Source organism: Ammospiza nelsoni, chromosome 4 (assembly GCF_027579445.1).
Source record: "Ammospiza nelsoni isolate bAmmNel1 chromosome 4, bAmmNel1.pri, whole genome shotgun sequence".
NCBI classification, from domain to species: Eukaryota; Metazoa; Chordata; class Aves; order Passeriformes; family Passerellidae; genus Ammospiza; species Ammospiza nelsoni.
Genome location: NC_080636.1, coordinates 24,272,218 through 24,282,902, shown reverse-complemented (window position 1 = coordinate 24,282,902; position 10,685 = coordinate 24,272,218). Strand labels below are relative to the sequence as shown.

Genomic DNA, 10,685 nt, shown 5'->3' with positions numbered 1-10,685 from the left:
ATGTGAAGTCTAGAAAAGTTAAAAAAATTTAAGGAGCACAGGAGTCTGCAATGTAGTGACTGCCAGCCAAGCCTTAACATACTCTGGTGGTGATACCCTATTTTGAAAGAGAAGTATGTAGTACAAGAATGGTAAGAGCAGGAATAAGGAAACGTCACCTCCCTTTTCAGACAACAGTGGTAAATACTGTATCCTTTGGCTTTGATAGTAGCTGGTGTTTCTTCCCTCTAACAGAGCCCAACACTGAAAAAAATCAATATTTTACTACCTTAACTGAGTTTTGGTAGTAGCTGGGTGACTGATTTTTATATGTACACTAGACAATAAATTTATTTTGCATTCTGTCCAAGCAGGTTTGATAATACATGCATCTTAGATAGTGCTAGTTTCACAAGATCCAGTCTCTAGTAGCAGAGCTGGTTTAAGGATATTCCACCTGATAATATTTTACATCTCTCTTATACTGGCAGTCATGAGGCCATTGAAATTATTTATTTTGTAATCCAGTTTATAATGATCCAGGCTTCCTCTCAAATCCTTTCCCTTCTTTCTTACAGCAAACATTATTTTTAAACTAAAATAATTTCACTAACCTGGTTCACACTACAGCCTCCTGAATTTTTGCACAAGCCATAGATGGAAAGAATAGAAGAACAGAAAGGCATTTCATTTTCTGCCTTTGCTAATGAAAAGAGGTTAGCATGGAATTATAGCCTTGGTGTCACTGTGAGTCAAAAACTTTATGTGCTATGAGTGGCTCCCTCAAAAGCAGACTCATTGTTCAGAGGAGTTCAAGTTCAGACAGTACATTGCAATAGGCAGCAAAACAGCACTGAAAACCAACTTCAACTCCTTAATGCTCCTTAATGTTCCTTAATATCCTTATGTCAAGATGCAACTGAGCAGTAATGACAAAATACTTATGAAATTGTCAGGTTTTTTTATTCCAGTGGGATTAGTATTACAAATAATCCGTGAGTTTACATAGCCACATACTGTACTGCTTACCTAGTTTCAAACAGAATCCTTCAGACATTCTTGCAAGTACTTGTAATGTTTTTCCTAGCACTGGAAAGTCTTGATGCATTTTGGAGGTACACACTTCAGAATCCCAGAGTGTGGAAACACAAAACAAATGGCATGCCACTGTTGCTCATTGTCCACAGAAGGCTTGGGTTTCATCTAAGTCATTACCAGTTAATGGCAATCAAAGCATTTGTGGCATTGTGTGTGAATGACAGTAATCAATTTAATGAGTGTGAATATTCTTTCATTTTGATTTTAGATTGTTGTAGTGCTAGTAAAAAGGAGTATGAACTAAATTCAGAATTCCAAAAGAAATAGTTAAATCTACTTTGTTAACATGGCAGTAAAGGAAGTACTGCCTGTAAATGTTACTTCTGATAGTAAGCAATTGCCTTCAGTTCAAGCATACATCCAGCCCTTCAAACCATTTCATTAGTCATTAAAGTGCTATCACAATGTCATTTCTGTTCTGTCTGCAAGTTTCAGGAAAATTTCCTGTTCCTATAAATCATAGGAGTATCTAATGCCAAAAGGCTCTTTCCATTAGGAAGGAAATTCAGCATTCTCACTGGCACACCAAATCCATCTGGGTCGGAAACTACTGGCACAGGCAGCATTGTTTCTGTCCATGGGCTTTATTCTGGCCACCTCCTTTCCTCTCCCTTCAGCTATGTGGGTCACTGCTACTCTAACTACATGAACAATAATATATATTTTTTTTTAATTTATAGTTTCTTCTTTGTGTGTCTATCTGCAGATGGTGCATAATCCCCACCTCAACTATTTTACAGGTAGCACAGCACAGCTATTTTCACTACAACTGATCTTTCCCATCCTAAGAGTCACATTTGCAGGATTTGTTGCAGTCTGGCTAGTGATCTGTGAAATACTTAGCACTCTGTAAACTTACAGACTTATCTAAGTCTGGTTCAATGAAATTATTCCTGTATGTCAAGTTCTTCAACCATTCTATGAGGACAAACCCATTATGCAGTATCAGAGGAAGAAAGGAAGAGGCTCAGAGGGGTCTTCCCTGCTAGGCTGAGTTTTTTGCTACATTGCAAACAGCACAGCTCTCTTTAGGCTGAATAGTCATTAACATTTAAAGCTGCATGCAAGTGTAGCAAAACTCTGTCCCTGTGTTAAAACATTAATAACTGACTGCAGAGCCCTCTGAGACCATCACACGGAAGCAGCCTGGCCTGTACAGCACCAAATGGTAATGGGCAGTGACTGAGCCAAACTCTCAGCTTTGCTGTGTACAGTCTTTCTTTCAGGAAAACACTCAATTTCAGCCACTCACCACCTGTGTCAGTGGCTCTGATGACTAATTGCTCTTTAAAGGTACAAAAATTGCACCTTCTTAGTTAAAAGTGATCAAGTTTCTGCTTCCAGAATGGGTCTGTGTTGCCTTGGTTTACTAGATAAAGATTTCTTCTAATTGGAGATTAACTATAATTTGTAAAAAATACAGCTGAGTTGGTTTGCTGTTTCTGCTGTATACGGAGTGATCAATACATCTCACAGTATGCTTCTGAACAAGACAGCTGCTACATCTTAAAATATTCAATGATTTTTCAAAAAAGTTACTTGACAAACAGTCCCATCCATAGCCATTCAAAATATGCAGTGGAGAGTCCTGTGCAATCTTACCAAAGGCAAGCAAATTTTTTCTTTCTTGAAGATTGTTTCTACAATAAAATTACAGGCCAGAATTTAACTTTCAATTCATTTCCTGAATACTTAAAATCTAATTTTTAGTGTCTTGCAAAACATATACACATCAGTGTATCATTTGGGTTGTAATTAACGATTACAGCATTCAAGCTAGAACCTATTACTTAAAACATCATTGTATACAACTTGTCTTTTTGCATTTCTAGCAGTAATGTTTGCTGGATTATAATGTTAATTGTGCAGTTAAAAACTTATTAAAATAGTTATTTTGAAAAATTTTTGTCATAACTACTGATCACTAGATATTTGCTATGAAAAAAGTATTCAACTCTTGAGAAAGAACCAATGAAGCTTTTCTAAACTACTTGTTAAATAGGTCAGCTATAATGTACTTCAACAGATCCTGCACACAGGGAGTTTGAGGCTGATAAAACAGGAAAGCTCAGCCTCTGATATTGTAGATTCTGACCCACAGAATGACTTCAGTTTTTCACAAAAAACAAGTATACAGAGAAGCCCTTTAATGACTGCATTTTTTACTTGTGTATTTTCCATTTGCTTACTGCATGTATTTGGTTTAGATGCTTTTTTTTCTTCTTCCATTTGGTTTGTTGGTTTACTTAGGTGAAGGAATGTAGAAGGGCAAACAGAATTTATTCCTAGTGCAGGATGTTTAATCCAAAATACCCAACTAATCAGTGTCGTTTTCAACACTTTTTCACTCCAGCTGCATGTAAAACACATAAATGAATCTAGTAGTTTGCTATACAGTCAGAATTTTGTATTATATTAAATCTGCACAACAGGTGTAGTTAAAGGTGTAAATCATTTTAAAAAGCAGAATAAACTATTTTAACAGGAAAAAAGTACAAAAAGAGTTACATCAACCAAATTCAACAAACACTACCTGTACAGAGTCATACTGATGACACAGCATTTCAACCACACAGTTTATTGGGTTGTTTTGGTTTTTTTTTGCGTGTTACTACTAAATAATTAGTGATGTCAATGGTGTAAATACATTTTAAATTACAAACTCGTCTTTACATTTTATACATGACTAATTTTACAAACAGAACTTCATGATCAGTTTGTCCAACTTCCACTTGCTGAGCAAAAAGCTGACAATAAATACTTCCTTTTGAAGAATGCTTTAGTAGACCGCTATTTTTAGAGTTTTATGTGGAGAAGTTATTGGTGATATTGCTGAATACATTCTGCTTTCCTCATAGATAATTTGGCTGTGTGAGACTGATCTTCCACTAGCCTAATTACTGCTAGTTTTATCTACCATCGTTAAAATTTACTAATACAAATATGCAGTGTAAGTTCAGGTAGATTATGTTTATTTTTTAAAAAAACTCTGCATTTTAATATCTAATAAAAATTCTTCCTCTTACTTTCATTGCTCATGGAAGTGGTAAGCAGATGTTTCCAAGGATCCTCATTAGTAAGTTCTTACTTCTCAGGCTTATTGCTGCTTTATAGAACTAGTCTGATTATTATCAGTGGGAAGCAGCCACTGTTTGTTAACTAAGTTAACTGCATTAGGGTATAATGTCATTTGTAACACTGAGTACCTTCATCCCAACATGGTTCTTTTACTTGTCTCTGAACACATTCTGCACAAATTAGGCAGAGCAGTCCTGTTTTAGAGCAACTGTTTGGAGTGTTTTACAATTCCTTTGTAAGTGTGATCCAAGTTTGGGAAATGCAATCTCAAGAGAGACCCCTCACTTTTCAAGGGCAACTCACCCACAGGAACAGTTCTGACTTCTGTAGCCACAGAGCACATCAGTGTGACACCCAACAGCAGCCGCCCCTGTGGTTGCAAAGGTTGCATTACTTCTTCACGAGTTCCTTCAGCTCTGAGTAAAATCAGAGCAGCTCTTCCCAACCAGGGCAGGCTCTGGCTGGAGAGGATACCCAAAGTATGGCGGAGACACCAGAAATCCTGATGGCTGGGTCAGGTGGACTGTGTGGGCTGTCTGGAAGCAGCCAGACGTGTAGGGCGGAGGTGAGGACGGCACAAGGCAGCCTGGCTCTGCCCGGGGGAAGGAGAACCTGCGGACAGAGCTGCTGGTGGAACTGGAACTGGTGGCGGTGCTGGACTGCCGCGATGGGGTCCTGAAGCTCGTGGAGGCCAAGATCATGGGAAGGGTCTCGGTCTGATAGCTCCGCAGGGAAAATCGGATTGGCTGTGATGGCTGTTTAGGTCTTAAACATGTGCAACAATAAACTGCTACCAGCGAGCCCAGGATAATGAAGGCAATAAATATTGATCCAACAATGAGGAATGGAACGTAGATTGGTTCTGGCAGAAGAGAGAAGAAGAAAAGCCATGCAAATTAGCCCACTTAAGTAACAGGTTTTCTGTGTAGAAATAAACTCCACAGTATTTATGAAGCCCCACAATATTTCAGTCCAAATAACATACCAATCTGCTTAGAAAACAGAGCACCATTAGCATTGAAACAAAATCATAGTTTAAACCCTGCAGGTTCCAGTAAAAATTTATTTCTATTACAGTTTTAATAGTTACCAAAGGTAGAAGCTGTCTACATCGTGTCCCCTTCATTGGTTCTTAGTAGGTATAGCTCAAGAATCTCACTCCTCTCCCCCTCCCTCATCCCCCAAATCGCTGGGACTGTGCAGTGTAACAGCTTGAATCTGCAGGTGAAGCGCAAATGCTGCAGATGCTGTTAAATCGCTTCCTTTCCTAAGGTGGAAGATAAGCGCAGAGCGTGTGACTTGGGAAACCAGTCTCCGTATGCGCAGCCGGATTTGTTTTGTTTGGCAAACTGACGGCCACTAGCACGGTGGGCTGTGCGTGCAGAGCACCGGAGCGCACTCACACCTCCGGCAGCAATAAAGTTAGACAGCCAGAGCAGAATTTGCCGATGTGAACTTGAAATACAAGTGCACCATGCGGTCAGGAGGGGTCCTGCTGCCGGTGCCCTCGGGAGCGCGGAGCTGCGCCCCCCGGGCTCCCGGACTCGCGGTCCGTCCCGGCGCGGGGCCGCCCCGCAGCCGCACCTGAGCGCACCTGGAGCCGCCCCGCCGCCAGCCCACCCCGCAGCGGCCCGGGGGATGCTCCGCGGGACCGTCTCCCGCCCGCCCCGGGACCCGCGGCCGGGCACTCACGGGCGGTGACTCCCGGCTCCGAGGGCTCCCGGTCGTTGGTGCAGCCGCCCTGCTCCAGGCGAGCCTCGGCGGCGGCGCAGCAGTAGCGCAGGGCGCAGGAGCCGCAGCAGATGGTGGCGGCCGCCGTGTCGAAGCCCTCGGGGCACTGGAAGCCCTCGTGGTAGCCCCCCTGCCCGTCCACCCAGCCGTGGCAGTACTCGCCGCCGCCGGGCTGGCCCCCGCCGCCGCCGCCCAGCAGCCCCAGCAGGAGGCAGCGCAGCAGCAGCCGTGGCAGCGCCCGCCGCCGCCCCGCCATCTCCCCGCCACCGCCCGACGGGGCGCGCAGGGGGCGGCCCCGGGTGCCGTGCGGGGCCTCCTGCGCCGCGTCCGGGGGCTGGGAGGCAGCTCCCACAACACACACACCCTCACACAACCCTTACACACCCTCACACAACCCTCGCACTCACACACCCACCCTCAGACACCCTCACACACCCCCCGCTTACACACCCCCACATACCCACACACACGCACGCACACACACACTCACACACACCTACTCTCACACACACATACCCTCACACAACCCTCGCACTCACACACCCACCCTCAGACACCCCCACACACCCCCGCTCTCACACCCCCACATATCCCCACACAACCCACACACACACACACACACACACACCCTCACACACACACACTCACACTCTCACTCTCACACACACATACACACTCACACACACATACACACACTCACACTCTCACTCACACACACATACACACTCTCACACTCACACACACACTCACACACACACACACTCACACACTCACACACGCGGCTCGCCCCCGCCGCTCCCCTGCCGCCCCGGCCCCGCCGCCTCCCGCGCCCCCCAGCATCGCCCCGCCGCTCTCTGGGCCGGCCCCTGCGGCTCGGCCGGTCCCGCTCGGTACCTGTCGGTCGGACGGGCCCGGCGCGGAGGGAGGCAGGGAGGGAGGCAGGGAGGGAGGCTGCGGCCAGATCAGCGTTTGGTCTCCGAGGGCCGGTTCCTCTGGGCTGGCTGTGCCCGGCCGCAGCCACAAACGCGCGGAGCGGAGCGCGGGCAGCTCCCGTCCCACACACCCCATCGCGGCCCTCACGCCCGGCCGCCACAAGCAGAAGGGTCTCTGCGCTGGCAATTTATTAAAGCAGCCCTGTGCTTCTAAGGGTTAAAAAGCAAGTACAGCGTATGATTTATTACAAAGACTTTTTGCTTTTTAACCTGTTTCCCCTCCTCAATACTTTTTATGTGCAAAGATATAACAGCATATCCCCAGAAGATTTATAGCCCCTCTTAGTCAAACACCAGGCCCGTCACCTCTGTTTTCCAAGAGAGAGAATGGGTGTGGGGCTAGGGAGGAGGAACACATCTGTTCATATGAGAATCCAATCCTTTTTCTGCTAGAAGAGTAATAGCAAATCACCAAGCAAAAACCACAAAAGGAACTGCTTATTCATTTATTCTAGAGGAAAAAAAACATTTTAAATGAACTGAGCAGATTTGGACTTCTGGTTCAAGCAAAGAAACATTTCTGTAAATGATGTCTCCCGTGTGTGCTATCAAAGAGGCACTCTAGCTCGAATGGTGAAAGTACTTATGAAACTTATATTAAAGTTGTGCTGAACGAAAGAATGCATTTTTCCTGCACCTAAAACTTCCTGACATCATTTACTGCTGGGGTATGAATATGTATGTCAGAGTCTGACCACTTGTCCAACATTTTGAATGCCCATGTCACTAATTTCCAAAGTTGGCAAGTTTAGTCAAACAAAAGGAACAAAGTGTGCTGTGTACCAGCAATAATACTGTGCACTCAGAACCATCTATCAAGACATAGGACTTCTGGCCAACTCCTAAATACAGTCCACAAACACTATATTTGTGGGGTTTTTTCCTTTTAACTAATCTATTCTATTTTTTTTCCTCTCTGACTCTTTTTTCCTGTTTTGATTTCTGTATGTATAATCAGTACTACCAAATCAGAAAAGCAAATTTAAAAAATTGCATAAATGAAAAATATTTTTCATGGCTGTTTAACAGATATGGCTATAGAAATAACAAAACTGGATACAAAAGAAAAACATATAGATTCTGAAAGTGAAAATGTGCTATTTTGTCCTCCTCTGCATTTTCATTTTGAAATGATGATGTGGATTAAACTTTTACCAGCTGTCCTGACTACAAGTTCCTAGTTTTTATAAGCCAATGTTAAATATTAATACAATTTTGCATTTACTTCACCGTGGTTTTAAAGCAAACATAACCTTCATGGAATGTTTTAAAATGTATGACTTTTAAAGACCTAATCCAACTTCCAGGAAGGTCAAAAGGAATCTCTGTGTTGACCAGGATGAGGCTTGGAGCAGGAACTCAGTAAGGTCTTCATGGTGCATTTAGCTGTCTCAGGTGCAGAGGAAAGAGGGACAACAGAGCCGTCCTCTCAAGTTTGCAGGAAAGCCTCATTTAGTAGGAGCCAGTGAGTAAATATCTCACAGCTCATATGATGATTTTGTTAATTAATTCATCGGCTTCCAAAAAAATTTAAAAAAAAAAAGTGGTCTGAAAAAAGCCTTCTGAGATACAGAGATATTTCAGATCCTAAACTACCGTAGGAACTGCAGTGAGAGTTCTGGGTGGGGCGCTGAGGAGGCTCCCAGCTCACAGACATTGGGAACACTTTGAGCTGGACCTTGTTTGTGCCATCTCTGGTGCTTGGATTGTTAATAAAAGTGTTTGTGTTCCTCTAGGCAGAGACTATTCTATGCTCCCTCTGGTGATGGCACCTGAACAGGGTCTCCTGCAAATGGGCAAAATTAACCTTCTCTTTATTTGAATCCCAAATTTCTCTGTCCTGCAAGAAAATTCTTTTAAGAGTTTCATAAGTACAGGTTTGCAAGTGTGTGTGGTTGATTTGGTGTGGCTAAATGGCATTTCAATCACACAAGTGGATTTATCTCCCTTTTGCCAAATAAGTCAGCAGCAGATTTCAGGACTGATCCTGCAAACACTGCCAACCTGGAAAGCCTTGAAGATACATGAGTTTTCCTATAAACTGCTGAGGTCTTAAATTACTTCTTTGGTCTTTTTCCTTTCTCTGAAATATTGATATAGCCTGCAGAATGTGATGTGACTGTAGTGGAGGTGAACTGGGTTGTTCTGACCTAGACAGTAAAAACCTTTGTTCTGCTCCCTTGTCTGTAAAGGTACAGTCTGGCATGCTAGAAGACTCATTTGAATTGATTTTTGCCATTTGCTTTAAACTAAATCCACAAATAATTAAGAATACAGGCAAAAACTATCATGTTGACTGTTGCTGAGCGTCCTACATCTGCAGTTTGAGGACATTGGATGGCTCAGAGTAGCTCACTTTTGGACTGGTTTTTGTTGGGTGATATTCCTGCAAAGTACCAATGCTGACTTTGCTTATTATTTATCCTCATCCAAAACCTTCCAGCTTCCAGGTGATGTGTCACAAACTTAATTACATCACATTCATTTTGAATGAGAAACATTGTTTTTAAAAACAAAAACTCATATAGTTCTGATTGTTGTTTTTATAAAGCTTAGTATGAAAATTAATGAAGGTGAGATCAGTCATACAGTAGGGAGAAAAGATACTTAATTGTATTTAAGGTGTTGTTATCTACCAGGCTTTTTTTACTGTCTCCACAGCAAACCTACAGGAAGAACACATTATAGCACTCCTCATCTGCTTCTGTGCAAGATCGAACAATTGTTCTTAAATGACTTCTGAAATCATTCACTCCCTGCACACAGTAATTACCTCACTACTGCCAAATAGATCAATTTTAAAAACAGATAATAAAATCTTCTTAAACATATTCATATTTCCTAATAATTATTTTGCTACATTCCATTTTCTGGATTTGGGCTTTTTTTCTAAGTTTTTTCCCCTGATTTCACTACCATATTTTTGCATCCTTTCAGACTATAAAGCAAGCCAGTGACCCATGAAGTTCTAGCATGAGTGCAAATCCTACTATCACTTCAGGCAGTTACTACCAATGCAAGGTAAAGTCACAGAACTTTGTATTAGCTACTAGAGTCCAAGCAGAGACAAAATATCCCAGAAATTCCTAAATAATGTCAGAGCTCTGTCCTGACTAGGGCAATTACAGATAGGCTCAGCTCATATCTTTTCTGATAGTCAAATCTTGTGGGATCGGTCACTTCACCCCAGCTCTTCATTAAATTTTGTCTTGGATTTCAAAGAGTAAAAAAGGCCAAATTGAGGTACCAGCTTCTAAAACCAGCCTGGTGCAAGCACAGTTCCCCTTAGAAATAAAACCAAAAGATTTTGCCACCTAAATTGCAAGCCCTTGAGCTACGTGATTTGCTTCATTGTGCATATAAAGATTGTGTTGAATAAAATCCTGTATGCTGATTTCCCAAGTGATATCCTTAGTCTTGGCTGCTTGTGAGAATGCCCCTCCTGCAGCTCTCTTGCTGGGGGAGCCACCTGCCAGGCCACGAGCATCCTTGTCACCTGCCAGGCCACACACGTGTCCCAGCCAGGAAGGGCTGGCAGGAGAGCTGCAAGACGCCCCAGAATCTGCCCCATGGCCCAGGGAGGCTCCAGCTGCATCTCTGCTCCTCCTCTGGCTGCAGAGCCTCATCCCATTGCCTACATCAGCAAATTAAAACAGGCCCATGAAGCCCATAAAGTGCACTGACTGAATCAAGGTTGACTGAATCAAGGGGAAATGTGCTGCTTTTCTTCTTTCTTTTCCCTTGCTTGTTTTTCAGTATTCTTTTGTACTTTTCTGGTCTGAGTTGGAGGCTGCCGCTCTGACAGCC

General features: G+C 43.3%; 1 protein-coding gene across 1 annotated transcript; it reads right to left on the bottom strand.

Moving 5' to 3' along the window:
- Positions 1 to 920: 920 nt before the first annotated feature.
- Positions 921 to 6,142, bottom strand: SHISA3 (shisa family member 3). The gene is made up of 2 exons (XM_059470641.1): positions 5,848 to 6,142; positions 921 to 5,017 (listed from the first exon to the last, which is right to left on the bottom strand). Exons 1-2 carry the CDS (start codon positions 6,140 to 6,142, stop codon positions 4,566 to 4,568), a joined length of 747 nt encoding a protein of 248 aa, XP_059326624.1. The 3' UTR covers positions 921 to 4,565.
- Between the last annotated feature and the right edge of the window lie 4,543 nt (positions 6,143 to 10,685).